Here is a 15,075-nt window from a genome sequence, read left to right as displayed (position 1 = left end):
AGAGAGCTCACAGTCAGGGGGCTGCTGGCCGCCTAGGAGATGAGCCCACAACAACCAGGACCCTCCATGGGCACCAGACAAGGGAGATGGGTTTTGCCAGGGAGAGTCTGGCAAGTGGTGGGCCCACCTTCCTGGGACAGTGGGCAAGTCACCAGTTAGGAAGAGCAGCAGGACAGTACACGTTTCCCCCCAGCGTCACCTCTGGGTAACATCAGGAATCCTCACAGCCATTGCGGTCCACTCCGTGCAAAGATCAGCAAAAAACTCAACTGATTTCCGTCTGAGCAAAGGCCCCAGCTGACAGCCCCCTCTCCCCGTGCCTCTCTGAGGAGCCGGGACAGCGCTGGGCAGTCAGCAAGGGCGAGAGGTACACACACTTGCGAATCTGGCCTCCAGGACAGGCCGCCAAGACACCCCCAGGAGGCGCTCAGCGAATGTTTTGCTCAAGAGGCATGAGGCACGCTTGCCCACGGAGACAGAGACGCAGAATCAGCAGGCGGCGGTTTTCAAAACAAAGGGAGGAAACATAGCAAATGAAAGTACAGGCGGCGTCCAAGACCTAATGGGGAGTTCCTCCACATGCTGCTCCCTGCCTCTTCCCCTAGCCTTACGCACGGACAGGAAGACTGAGCCCCAGGGATGTGCGCTCATGGGTCCCAGGTCCAGGTTCGGTCCCCCACACCACACTGCACACCCAGAGTGGAGGCTGGGGTCAGCTGCAGCACAGGACCCCGAGAGCACGGCCACCACGGTGAGCCAGCAAACTATGGTATGGCTCAGGGCCAAATCTGGCCTGCCACCTGTTTTTGTAAATAAAGTTTTATTGGAACACAGCCATGCTTATTCGTGTCCCGGCCACGGGTGCTTTCGTGCTGTAACAGGAGAGTTGAGTAGCTGTGACAGAGACGAGATGGCCCACAAAACCTAAAATATTTACAATCTGGCCCTTCACAGAAAAAGTTTGCTGACCCCTGAGCTTAGAGGTAATGGTTTTCAAGACTAAAGAGGGAAAAAATTGGGGTCTTTTTAAATTCTCAAGGAAAATGAAAACAGTACTATATCTACTTTCTAATTTTAATTTTACATCTCTCTAATAAGACAAATGAGGCAAAAATTAACCCCACTTTACAAATGAGAAAACCAAAGTCCAGGGACATTATAGTATTGTTTATCAGAGCCAAGATTTATCCCACTGAGGACAAACACTCATTGAGAATGAGTGCCCGGACCAGGGGTCAGCAAACCCAGGTTCTAGTTCTCCCACCAACATGCCATGGTGGCCAACCTCTGAGCCTGGTTTTCTTGGCCAGTGGTCTTGAACAAAATGATCTTTCATCATTATAACACAATGACCAGCATTCACGTCTGGCCAGTCAGTCTGAGTGTCTCCTTGCTGACCATCTCCCCGTTTCATCCCTGCCACAGTTCTGGGGAACAAGCTCCTCCCTCACTCACCAGCACAAAACATCCTGGGGGCTTGATTCCAGCCCCTAGTTCTTCAGCAGGGTCCACTGTTTGACCCTCTCCTATGCAGTGACTTCACAGAGGAATTCCCTAGGGTCATCGCAGAAAAGGGCTCTACTGTGAATGGCTGTGGTTGGGATGGGGTAGGGGATAACAGGGCTGACTTTGCCTCCATCCGCTAAAACTTGGGGCCTCCCTGCTGGAGATTCTTTGTATGCACCTGTGTCCATACAACCGGGACACCGGAAAAGCATTAATACCCAGAACATATGGGCAGAACCCACGCCTGGCATCCAACCACTGGGTCCCAGCACCCTAGGCCGCGCAGGCGCTAAGCCCTGGAGACACACGAACAAGCAGGACTCTGACCCTCCCCAAAAGAGCCCCAGGCAGGCTGGAGAGACCAAGGTGTAACTACTACCACAGCAGCACTCCAGCAGAGGCAGGGACCAGGTGCGCTAGGGAGCGCGGGGGCAGCGATCACGCAACAGTCACATTTAGGCAGGACCCGGAAGGACTGACAAGTGTCTTGTGGCAGAGAAGAAATGGAAGAGGCTTCTGGACCGAGAGATCAGCATCTACGCAGCAGAGGCAGAAGTGGGCATGCTGCTGGAGGGCCTAATGCACAAGATGGTGACCCTGGGGCTGGGACCTCCAAGCTGAGAAGCAGGGTTATCAACCTTTGGGAGCTGGTGCAAGGGATTGGCGATCAGATCTATGTCTTGGGAGTCATGCATCCATTCCATTCCTTTCCATAGATGTTTCTACGCCCTCTCTCAAGTCAGAAATCAAGACTTGTGGCCACTGGAAAACAGTGAGTCCATAACTGTCTGAGGTGCTAATTCCCATCTCTTGCTGACTACACATGGAGCCTGTACCTGCTCCTCCACTGAGCCACACTCCAACCCTGAGCAACCAGCCCTCTTCAATGCTGGTGAAGGAGCTGGGGCCCAAGCGAGTTGGGCCCAAGCTGGCCCAACACCCAGTCCTAGCCATATGAGTTTCTGGCCAGGATCCAGATAGCACACCTCTCTCTTCCCACCATCTACTCACTGCAGTAGAGACCAGCTTTGCAGGTAAGTGGAGGAGGTAGAGATGGACCCAGAATTCAGAACCATGCCAATCCCTTGCACCACAGGCGGAGGACGCCTACCTTGCCAAGAGAACCAAATCCCCCCAACAAGACTGCCTTTTGCTCTGAAAATGAATAGTGCTGAAAGATGCATCCCGTGCCAGCCCGCCAGCCACACCACCTCTCGCCAGCACTCAGCCTCCGCTGTTAATCACGACAGCACAGCAAAGGCGAGGTGCATATTAAGAAGGCACTGCCTCGGCCACCCAGAGAATTCCTGCTCTACTTTAAGCTCTCCAGACACAGGCGCACACACAGCCTTCCTGCCCTACCCCTTCGCACCCCGACAGACAACCCAAAACGTAAAGATTCATCATATCCAAGTAGGAGGCGGGGATGCAGGGCTCTGGAAGCCACAAGTCCAGAATGCCAGAATTCAACCCCAACTGTCCACTGAGCAGAAGAGGGCTGAGCAGGGGTCAGGAAAGTCGGCCGAGGTTTCTCCTGTAGTTTTGCGGTTCTCTGGATGGCTGGTGGTTTCTCATCCCTCTTCCTCCCCGAGAAGCTTGGGGAATGGCCCAGAATCTTGTCCTCCTTTCTCAGCTAAGGGGAAGCAACAGAATAGGGTGAGGAAAAGAACCAGGGCTCTGGGAAAAATGGGTTCAGGAAGCCCGCCCATGGTCACCTGGGCAGCAGGCTATAAAGTCTGGCGTAGCTCAGCAGAAACCCGAGGGGCAGCCATGTGGTGGGTGCTGTTGGAAGAGCCCCAGGTTGACAGGCCAGGAGCACGGCCTGCTGTCCCCTCTGAAACTCGCTCACCTCGCCTGTAAAATGGGCCACCCCACCTCCTCACAGAGAGCTGGAGGACCGAGATACCGAGAGTCAGGAACCTAGCCCAGCGCCGGGAACTGGCGCTCACCAAAGGGAGGCTGCTGACACCTAAAGCTGTGGCTTGGGATCCTCCTCGCCTCGTGGAATTCCAAGAACCCCCTCCTTCTCTAATTAAACCTTCCATCAGCCCAATCCCAAAGAGCTGCCTCCTTGCCCACCGACATGTAACCTGTCCTAATCTGAGCTAGTCTCGGGCTGGAAGCACGGTCCTCACCGAGAGGCCCTCGCGAACCCCACCTGATGCTGGGTGCTCTTCAGCAAACTCCACAGGAGTCGTCTAGCCTTTGAAGTGGTCCCTTATTTCTTCTGCCCCCAATGCCCTTGATGCCCCCGAGGACACAGGCCAGGCTTCTTCTGCTTTCTACCGCACCTCCCATGTCCACTCTTTCTAACACTGCAGTTTACAGACGGGAGACGGAGGCCCAGAAAGGCAAAGCCACTGCTCCGAACAGACTGCATGTCCAAACTCCAAGACCTTCCCACAACCCCAGAGTACATTTCTTGGAATCAGATACTATAACTAATCCGAAGAAGAGGCATTTAATCAGATCCACATTTGGGGCATATCTTTTTTGAACTTGGGGCAAGATTGTGTCAGCCTTTTTGAATGAAACTGACTCAAGATTGAAGAGCCTTCAGAATGGGGGGGGGGGCATCCTGCATCTGTGGAAGAGGCTGTGAACACGTGCTGGAGGGGCAGAGGCTGGGTCTGAGAGCAACAGCTCTGGCCCTGGTCCCGGAGGATCAAGAGCTGAGGGGTGAGGGTAGCAGGGGCTGGATCAGAAAGAGCTCGGGATGTCTTAACACGAACCCGGGTTCATTCTTTTAATGAAGGGCACCAATGACAGGAGAGCCCTTGGTGGAGGGATGAGCCACCCCACCCCTGCACTCAGCCCAGGCTGGAGACCGCCTGTGGATGAGGAACACCTGGGGCCTCCCAACCCTGGGAGCTCAGCAGGGCCGGACAGAAAGCCGTCACTCTCTTATGTGTGCTTAAGGAACCAGGAGTGCCAGCCCCTGGGAAGGAGCGCTTGTGCAGATTTCTGCTCTGCCTTTCATTCCCACCATATTCCCAAACTCATAGCTGGTGAAGCCAGGGGAGCTGAAACTCAGATGTCACCCAAGTGAGAGTCAACAGTGACCGAACTCAGAGTGCAGGCAAAGACCCAGCCCCCAGGGTGGGAGCGCCAACCTTAACTCACAATAAGGAGCTCGTGTTAATGGGCCTGGCAGGAACAGATCAGAGGCTTCTGGACATGCAGCCTGCTTCCCTACCTCTACGTCCCCGTCACTCCTGTAAGCTGGACCAGGGCCCAAGGAGTCAAGGTGGCAGGGCCCAAGGAGGTCAGCCAGGTGGGCAGGGTTAACTGAAATAACATATTAAAGGGCCAAGTAGGGTCTCGAGCTCAGTAGGTGCCACAAATGTCAGCCTAACCAAAAGGTTAAGCACTAAACAGCCAATTGCTCTGGGGAACACCCAGAACCTCTCCCACACAGCACTGCCACCACGGCTGTGCTGAGCCCCAAAGACTCCCTTCTGGAAAAAGGAGAAAACTCATGGTGGCGCTTGCTCTTAGATGAGCTGGAAGATTTAGCTCCACCCTGACCTCTAGCTCACAGAAAAGAACAACCCCAGGACACAGCTGCTTGTGTCCCCAACATGGGATCCTGACTGTTTACCCGTACCAGGCGCCAGGCAGGGCTTGACAGGTGTCATCTCATGGTGTCCTCACACGTGCCCCAAGAGGTGGGGGCTACCTGCACCCCCTGCTGTAATATGAGGCAACTGAGGTTCAGACAGGTTAACTGACTTTCTCAAAGCAACTCAAGTGCCAACCCAAGCTGCGTGACCCCAGCAAGGACGGAGCGCCTTCGGAGAGGGTGAGGGAGGGGTGGGACACGGGGCAGATGAGCCAACAGGCACACGAGAGCTCCAGGGACCCAGCCGCTGGGCTTCTGACCACTGGTCAACAGGGATCCTGAAGCCAGTGGGTCATGTTTCAATGGCAGTAATGGACCACCACTGAACACACAGTACATATAGTACATACGTACAGTCAGTCCTCATCAGAGCTCCAAAAAGGAGGCATCGCGATTTGTTGAATGACTGGTCCTCGGCACAGCTGAGGAAAGTAGTGCCCAGGGAGGTGGGGTAACTTGCCAGGAAGTGGCAGTGGGTTGTCTTGCTCCAAAGCCCCTGGTCATAGCCACTGAGCGTTGTGATGCCTCTCTTCAGAGATCATCTCCTTAGGGGGCTTCTCCCACAGCTGGGCGCCCTCCTGCTCCCGTCCCTGCACTGCATACAGAGCTGACGTGGTGTCCCCCGGGTCAGGGAGCCCCTTGGGAAGCCCAGCACCCAACATGGAGATGACACTTCATGAAGGCTGTGGTCCCCTGCCCATGCTCTCATCAAGTCTAACCCCACCATGTTGGTCTTAGCAAGAGACAGGGGGCTTTCTGGAAGACAAGCTCATAGAGCCACCAGTGGGCCTGGCCCAGGGGCTTCGTTTATCCCAAGGCGTTCATTTGGGGGAGGGAGTTTGTCAGGGAGAGGCGGGCTGGGGAGTTACTTGACGCAGAAACGAACCCAAAGCCACACTGTGGGTCTCCTGCTGTATCCCCAGCTCTTAGGACAGCGCCTCACACTCAGCACTCAGTGAGGTGTGAGAATGCCCTCTGACCTCCAGCCACACCCCTAGCCTAGCCAAGGGCAGCTTCCTTTCAGGGTGGCATGATCTTATTCAGGGGGGTCTATCCTGATCCACCTAATGCCAAGGCATGTTATTACAGGATTCCGCTGGAATTCTCTTCCTCAAACCTCTTCTGCTACAAGAGCTGAGGAATTTGACCTTTTTTTTTTTTTTTAAGGAAAAGAACCTCAGCATGATTTGCAGAGAAGGAAGGTGGGGGCAAGAGCAGAGAAGGGTCTACCCCCTCAGCCAACTATGAAGAGACAAAACAAAAGCACAGCCCCCCTCATGAGAAGCAGGAGGATCTTGTCGGGGGACACGGCCACAGTGCTAGGACAGCCCACAGCAGAACAGCTCTCAGGCACAGGAGGAAAACTTCAATTCTAAGAGAAACCCAAAGTAAAAACCCAGGTCCAAAGGGGGAAACGATAAACCAGCCCAAGCTCTTAACAAACAACAAGTGAAGGCAGTGCCCACACCAATCCTGGAGTATCGGATCCAGACAAGTCAGAGATCCGGGAGTCAGCTCACAGCTCAGGAGGAGAGGCCCAGAGAGAGGGGGCACAGCCGCTGGGGTCTCCGGGCACAAGGAGCAGCAGCAAGAACACAGCCCGGCCTCCCATGTCCAAGGGTCCTTCTGAAGATGGGCCCCTTGCTCTCCCTCAAAAGGGGGCAGAAACCTGGGGGGGGGGCGGAGTCTCGGGGAGGCAGAGGCAGAGGCAGAGGCAGCAGTGAGGAGCCGGCTGCAGCCCCGCTGGGCTCCTGGGCGCAGGGCCGGCTCCGCGTTAGAGGGCAGCCGAGGCCCGCGGAGCGCCGGTGCTTTGTTCCGCGCACACCTCCCGGGCGCTGGTGGCTGGTGCGGAGCGCACAGGGCGGCCGAGGTTGGTTGATGTTCAGCTCTCCATTTCATCAGCGCGAGTCATGGCGTGACATGGGCAGTTCATGGGTTTTTTGGGGGGTGGGCGTGGGCCGAGTGTGCAGACACAAACATGCTCGCACGCGTGCACACAGGCACATACGTCAGTCAAGGCCACAACTTTTTTTTTTTCCTTTCTAGGAGGGAGGGTGAGGGGCCCAGGCAGCCTGGCACGTCAGAAGTAACCTTTTGTCCACTGTTGCTAGGAGCGCCGGCTGGTCATCTGCGGCTGGGCAGACGCTAGGCACCAGGCTGGCGGCCGGGCAGGGCAGGAGCACAGTGACCTTTGTGGGGGTGGTGTTGGCAAGAAATAAAGGCTTTTTCCCTCTCTCCTACCTGGGCCTTTCGACACAGACCAGGCACTTGTTGGGCGAGGTCTATGTATGGGTCCACGTGGTGGGGGAGAAATAGCCGAGACAACAGCGTTTCACAGTGGCCAGGGGTTTATAAAGCACTCTTGAGCACCCCTCACTGGAGTGATGAGCAAACTAAGGTCCAGAGAGGAGAGGACGGCTCCCCAAGGACACACAGCAGTTTGGCAGCAGGGGTGGACTCAAACCAGGACATCCAACTCCCTGAAGGGGTCTTCAGGCTTAGAGCCTGTTGCTGGCTTCATCCCAGTAACCAGATGAGGGGCTGCCACTGTGGGAGCCAAGTTGGCCTGGAACAGGTGGGGGCTGGGGGTGGGGAACAGCAGCGGTTCTCCACCTCCAATCGCGGCCCAGGGCCCAGCAGTTGGGGCGCCCCGCCTCCTCTCTAATCCTTCTCAGCAGGGGTGACCTGCCTTCTGTCAGTCTGGAGGCAGACAGCAGGGCGAGGGGTGGGGAGGAGGGGGAGGCTTCTGTCCCCTGGAGGAAGGGGCACACTCACCCCTGACCCAGTACCTCCATCCGCCTCTCCCACAGACCAGCACATCTCTCAGACTCCTCGGCCCACAGGAAAGCGGACAGGGCAAGGGGCTGGGGTCGGAGAGCAGGGCCCAGAAAGGGGAGGGGATTTGCTCCCCACCAGACAGGGCTTCATCAAGAAGCTGTGGATCCCACCGCCCGTCCAGGCCTGTCTTCCTTGAGCAACTCCCTCGCCAGCTTGAGCCTCGGGTTTCCTCATCCATACAGAGAGAATGCGTTAGCTCTCAGGCCTGCTTTACAGGGTTCAAATGAAATCACAGACGGGGACGCCTTTTCTAATCTGGAGAGCAACTATAAGAGGGGGTCAGACAGGTCCACTTTAGGGCCTGAGAGCACTGGCTGCGGCAGCCAGGGAGGACTAGGCTGGGCGGCCACAGGACCACATGTGGGAAGGGAAGGGTCCTGCAGGGTAGGAGGTACCTCAGACAGCCTCTCCCACCACAGCCCCCACCTCAGCCCAATGCAGGCCAGAACCCTGGACCTCCTCCCAACTCTGTGTCCTCCCCAGCTCCAGTATCCACCAATCAAGGGCAAAGAGGCACCAGATACCGTACCCGGTCACCACCCCACCACTCGAGGGACCAAAGCCTGGACTCCCCATTGGCCAGCCTGCCATGAGCTAGCCCCTCCAGGCCACTGGGGCTCTTCCTGGGACCGTGTCACTCCCCTTTCTAGGAACCTTCCACGGCTCTCCTCTGTCCTTAAGTTAAAGTCCACGTGTGTCTATCTAGGTCTCCTGCCACCCTTGCCCTTCACATCCTCGTCCTGATGCACTGCTCCCGCCCCACTCACTGGCCAGTGTCTCCTGCTCAGGCCTCAGCTTCTGCGTCAGATCCTCAGGGATGCTTTCCCAGACAGCCCTAGGGCCAGGCTAGCTGCTCCCTTTGCCTGCCCCCACGGCACTGACCCTCCACCAGACTGTGAGTCCCTCGAGGGCAGGGGCCATGGCTGCCTCCTTAGTGTGCAGTGCTCACCAAGCCTGGGTGACTGTGCCCTCAGAGACCACATCTGGCCGATGGGCTAAGGGATGATCAACAAGCCTGGCTGGTCTCCCAAGGCTTAGGTTCCCGCCTCAGACTCGCCATATGTCAAATGGAGACCCAGGCCCCACCCATCAAGTCCTCCCTAATAGCAGGCTTTGAAAAAAACAAAAACAAGGGGGGTTAATTTTTCCCAAGTCTCCTCAGGTCCCAGACTCGCCCTAGTCAGCAGGGAAATCCTTCCTACTGCAGCAGCTTTCTGGCAGGAGGAGTGTCAGCTCCCTCTGCTGCTGCCTGCTTCCCGCCAGGGAGGAAGGCAGGAAACGGCCAGCACTCAGCCCCGCTCCTGGGAACTGCCATGCTGCTGCCACCGGCATGTTCTCATTCACTGGGCTCTGATCTCCCTGGAAACCCCTCACCCAACCCCAGGGCTCATAGTTCCCAAGGCTCTCTGCTGGGCAACTAGTCTCTGCTTGGTTACTGCTAGTACCAAGGAGCTCACTACCCTCATCATTAAATTTGGCAGGTGGTAGAAGTGTCCTCCCTACAAAGATTCCACTTGGCCTCCCTCTTTTCTCTCAAGGATCTAAGATCTAAGGGCTGATGCCTCACAGAGGCAGGTCTGAGTATCTTCCACATGGCAGAACTTCAGACACTTCAGGTCAGTCATCAGAGCCCTCCTGAGGCTGCTCCTCTCCCAGAGAAACCCCAGCTACTTCTGGGGGGATGAGGAGAGAGTGTTTCCTGTAATCTCAACAGGGAAGATCAAGGTCATGTGTCTCTCTCTCCCTCCTATTTCTGGATCATTTCTCTGATTCCTGAGGTATACACATCATTTGCTCCTTCTCCTCTCCCCCTACCACTGACGGGGAGGGTCCCTGGAGAGAGACCTCAACCTCTTTCCCAGGTGGGTGGGCTCAGCCTGCAAGAACAAGGACCCACGGAACAGGGGGACATGTCAGCCCCTCTTATCCCCACGACGCAGGCAGTATCGGGACGCTCAAAGCAGCACCGGCTGAGCTTTTGGCAAAGGGAGCTAGGTCCCCCACGACTGTCTTTCCCATAGAAGGCACAGTCTTCAGCCCTATGACCTCTGCTGGGTCTCTGCAATGCCAGTGTTCATCATCGATGTGGTCAGCGCCTAGATCCCTGCCTCCACAGAGCAACCGTTCTGGAACACAGACCTGGCCAAGGCATCATCCAGACCAGGCTGCTCTAGTGGCTCCCACCACCCGCTGGATGGATCCTGCCCTCTTCAACAAGGTTCATCAACAACTGCCGGCAACCTCTCCGCCACGTCTTCTACTGAGCACCTACCACCTACCTCCTTCTAGGCACCATCCCAGCCAGGACCACACTGCCTCTAGGAATCCCCTCTTGTCTCCCACCTGGGCAGGCAGGCCTCTCCAGTTCCTGCTACAGGGCAGGGGTTTACCTGTTAGTCTCTCTGGTAGGCTGGGTGCTCCTGTGGGCACACTATAGTTGATTCAGTTCTGGCCTAGAGCCAAGCCCCATGTTTTCACAGGGGGGCCGATAACAGCCACTAACCACAGGCCCATCTGCCTCTGGGCCTCCATTCCACATCATAAAGGAAAAGTCTGGACTAGATGGGGGATGGCATATACACAGGACATGTACTACCATTTACGTGCCCATGTTCATGGTGGACACGGACAATTAGTATTCGTTGAGCCTGGACACAGCTTCAGAATCATTCTCAACCCAGTGTTCTAAGCAGCCACCACTAAGCAAACAGAATGGCAACATTGCCTACTTTGAAAGAAGACGGCTAGAGTTTCTCTTCCTCTCTCCCTTATTTCCCTCCTTTTTTCTCATTTTCTCTTCTTCCTCCAGACAACCAGATGTGTCCACATCTGGACTCTGACTGCCGTGGAAGAACACGAGCATCAGGAACCAGGAAGCCTGGGCTCAGACTGAGTCCAGCCCTCGGCGGATGACTCTGGGCAGGTCATCCACCTTTCTGAGTCGCACGTTCCCTGGCAGCCATGCCTCCTCGCAGAAATGCTGCGATCAAAATGAAAGTAAGTCGCATGTCTAAAAACACTACACAACTGAAAACAATTATTGGAATTTAAAACAAACCAAGAACAAAAACAGCCTGTACCCAAAGCTCTCTTCTCCGGGACCCCTGCCCTCCCGCAATTCCCCAGCTCCGGACCCGGAGATTCTCATTGGACAGTGCCTCCCTCAGAACCACCTTAGGGCCAAGGAGCAGTGGACCCACCCAGACCAATGGGCCCGGCCAGAGCCAAGCTGAGTCTGCCAGATGTGCAGCCCAACTGACTTAAGCTGCGTGAAAAAAATGCCACTGCTTGATTATGTAAAACCCGTCTGGATCCAAAGCAGAAAATCCAAGTTGGAAGGGCCCTCAGAGACCACCTGGTCCACTCTGCTTCATTTACTGGTGAGGAAATGGGGGGCCCAAGATGGGAAGCAACTTGCTCTAGGTCACTCAGCAAGTGACAAAGCAGGGGACCAGAACGGGCGTCCTCAGGCTCTGGCCCTCTGTATCCTTCCCCATTCCAGAACACCATTCCTGGACCTCCAACCCGGGTCAGAACGCTGGATCTAGAGCTTTGGGGCTGGCTAGGTTCCACTCCTGGTAATGTGAGCAACACAAATAAATTCAGTTCAAACATTTCCTGGGTCCCTAGTGCACGCCAGGTGCTGCGGATGCCAAGATTAAGGCAGGCTTTTTACAAGGAACAACAGAAGTAGAATGCCCTTGCTAAGTTCTGCCACGAATCCGAGAACCTCACAATATTCCCCAGTAGTGAGATAGGGTCAGGTCGGGTCCCAAACCACCTCCTGCAGCCCTCATCTCATGCCACAGGACCAGACCAGCACTGTCCACCTTGGAAACCTGAACACTGAATAAGAAAGAGCAAACAGTCAGAACCCAGTGTGTGGACAGCCAAACCTTCTAACCCCAGGAGGCCTGTAGCCTGGCAGTCGGAGGCCTGAGGAAGGGAGTCCCCAGCGTTGCTTTCTGAGGGGCTGGGATGGGAGGCGGACAGATGCTCCCTCCCACTCACTCTGGAGGCCCTAAATTTAGTTGGTGCTGGGGGTAGAGTCCCGGCCTGAAAACCCGGCTGTCCACCTTGGGACAGGGTCTGGCCAGAGCTGAATCAGTCAACCCAGGCTGGGTCCTCAACACAAAGACCCTCCTACAGCAGAACTGCCTGCCCAGGCCGCGGCCAAGCAGGGGAAGAAGCACAATTGTTGGCAGCAGATAAAACCCTCGATACCATCTCTACTTCCCTTCTAATATCAGAGTGGCCGCCTGCAAGATGAGCGAGAGGCAGGGCCGGCAATTAATAGCTAATATTCCTGTTGCGAGCCGGCCTGCTCCGGAAATGGGCAGCCACTACCTCCTTCCTCCAGAGAGATACCCTTTCCCCTCAGCAGTGACCCAGCCCAAGCGGGTCAGCATCACGGCCAGGAAGGACCCCATTTGCCTTCATCTGATTGACAGGGAAATGACTCCCCAGGGAGTGCTGGGGGTGAAGTTGGCCAGTCACCCAGGAAGCAGAGGCCAGGGCACACAAGTCCCTGCTCAGTGACCCAGCTAGCTCTCGATGTGTCCCCAACTGGGATCAGAGAAGACCTCAAGAGGGTCCAAAAGTTACCGCTGCTTGATGGTGGCTGATGGCAGCTAAATAAGGACAGGAATCAGTCTGGGCCTTCTGACCACACCCCTGAGCGTCACAGGGGAGGGCCCGAGAAGTATGTCTGGAATTAGGCCTCAACCATGGACAATTATACCAAAGCAGGAAGCTGGGACCTGCCCACAGATCAGGCAGATCTCCGCCTTGCCCCAGACTCAGGCCAAAACAGAAGTCAGTGGCCTTTTTAAAAAATACAGCTGGCTCTTATCCACCTCTTCCCGCCACAGTAGCCTGCACTGGGTGCCCAGAGGCCAGCAAGCAGCCTGAGCAGGGAGGCACACAGGTGGAGCCTGGTACCTGGGTGGGCTCTGTCCATCAGGTAGGAACGCCACATCTGCACTGTATCGAGGACATTGATGGCATCATGAGCGAGGACATGTGAATCTGGGATAGAAGTCCCAACAAGACAGAATGCTGTGGGAAAAGACCACCAGCTCGGTATAGAATGCCCACCTGCAGTGGCCACAAAGACGGCTGCCCCTTGGCATGGATAATCCCTTCAGACAGTAGCCACTTGGGTTTCCCCTCGGGGGAGAGGGCAGAAGCCCACCCGGCTCCTGTCTGTCTTGGGTCCACGGGTTTCCAAAGATTTGAACGTCTCACTTTCTCTTAGAAGTCTGGCCCCTCTTCCCGATGCCTGTGGCCTTACCCCAAGCTGAGCCCCGGGCAGTGCCTGGTCTGGTCCAACCTGGAGCTTACACACTAATTTCTGAGGCTGTACCCGTTTCCACACCTGGGACAAGGCCCTAGTTTGGGCTGCATGCTAGAAATACATACAGATACACGTTGGCCATTCACTGCCGCAGAACCACTATCCCCTCGTCCCTCTTACTTCCCTCACTGCCATCTTGGTGGGAAACCTGCTGTTTCTGCTTTCGGGAAACACCCAAATTTCACTGATTCCCTCCTTGGCTGGTGAGCAGCATGTCCTAACCCTTCTCTCCTGGGAGGTAATATCAACCGAAATGTGAAATCTTATCAAGAAGTGTCTTCCAGGTTGTCTCCCATCCAGGGAGGAAAGCCCCTTAACATCCCTAAGAGGTTTTTGTCCCATCTTTGCCCAGATCTCGCCAGTGCCAGGGAGCCCCTGGCCTCCCGCCGCCTGTGACTCATTGCTGGACTCACAGAGTTCTGGCTTACGCCAAGCAAAGTCTCCTTGGACTTTGCCTCACTGGTCCCAGATCTGAATTCTTGGGCTTCACGGAGAAATCTCTGCCTTCTTTTCTATACAACAGCTCTTTCCATACTCTTATCTGGAAGGCTAACCCTTCAAAAGCTGTGAGGAACTCAGGCAGATTCTCAACCTCGTTGCAGACAGGTTTGAAAGAAAGATGTTATACTCAAGAGCTTCATCATAAAATGCATTCCAGCCCCACACGCTGAGACCTCTCGAAGACAGCGTTTCCCAGTCTCAATCTGGTTTCAATAGAACAAGACCCCGGAGGGGAAGGCAGAAACGGAGGTGGCGGCACAGAGGGGGTGGAAGCTGCATCCAACCCGGACAAAACAGAAAGCCCCCGAGAGCCCAACAAGGTGTCTTTTTGAGAAGGCCAGGCTCTCGCCCCACGTGGGATCTGCTCCCGCCTTTGGTGGGCAGAGTGTGGGCACAGAGGCTTGTGGGATGCCGGCCGTGATCGCACTCGGAAAAAATCAAGTGGTTAACCAGAGGGAGAGGATTCCGAAACCTGCCAGGATGGTGGGTTTTTTGTTGTTTTAGATTACGCCTAAGGTTTGTAGTTTGGACAGGCAAAGTAAACAACGACAAGGACAGCAGCAACAAAACAGAAACGAAGAACAGTTTACTTGTTTTAAAAAAAAAAAAAAAAAAAAAAAAAGCCTTTTGTTAAAAGACAGCTCCACACGGACTTGGAAGCAGCCCCACAGCCTCCCTGACCAGGGGCGGGCAGTGTCGCGGCTATGAGGCTGGTGTGACGAAAACAAACTCCAGCAGAAGTGACACAGCACATGCAGGAGGTCTGCTCTCCACCTCTCTTCTCCCCCCGCGTCTTTGGAAGGGGTGGAGACAGGGATGGGAAGGGAAGGGTGTGAACCAGCATAAAGCAACTGTATTTAGACCATGGCAAACTGGGCTGCTACTGCCTTCTCTCTCCCTCCCTCCCGCCTGCCCGGGCCGGGCCTGGAGTGAGAGGAGCACAGGATGCAGGGCCCAGCACGTACCTGAAAGAAACCCGGCGGGATGGGGCCTCCCGGCATCCCATCGTTGGGGGGAATGTTGCCAAGCACGGGGCTCGGGGCGGCTGCCGCGCTCTGTGGAGACAGGAAGGTGGAGAGTTAGAGGCAGCCCCCATGAGAGAGAGAGAGGGAGAGGGAGGGAGAGGGAGGGAGAGGGAGGGAGAGAGAGAGAGAGGGAGTTCCCACCCCTGGCCCACCCCCTCCCTGTCTGCCCACGTCCGCCACAGACCCTCCTCAGACCCCATCTTCCCATGTGTGTCACTGACTGGGCA

General features: G+C 55.7%; 1 protein-coding gene across 2 annotated transcripts in view; it reads right to left on the bottom strand.

Annotated features, from left to right (window-relative positions):
* The window catches only part of SSBP3 (single stranded DNA binding protein 3), a 162,750-nt gene that overhangs the window by 33,333 nt on the left and 114,342 nt on the right, over positions 1–15,075 (bottom strand). For both annotated transcript variants that reach the window (XM_004438591.3, XM_004438594.3), the window contains exon 5: positions 14,789–14,878. In XM_004438591.3, coding sequence (XP_004438648.1) covers positions 14,789–14,878 — 90 coding nt within the window. The remainder of the gene's footprint in view (positions 1–14,788; positions 14,879–15,075) is intronic.

Source organism: Ceratotherium simum, chromosome 22 (genome assembly GCF_057802395.1).
Source record: "Ceratotherium simum simum isolate JZ-2026a chromosome 22, ASM5780239v1, whole genome shotgun sequence".
Classification (NCBI taxonomy): domain Eukaryota; kingdom Metazoa; phylum Chordata; class Mammalia; order Perissodactyla; family Rhinocerotidae; genus Ceratotherium; species Ceratotherium simum.
The sequence above is the reverse complement of the archived record's forward strand: the minus strand, read 5'-3'. Positions and strand labels throughout refer to the sequence as shown.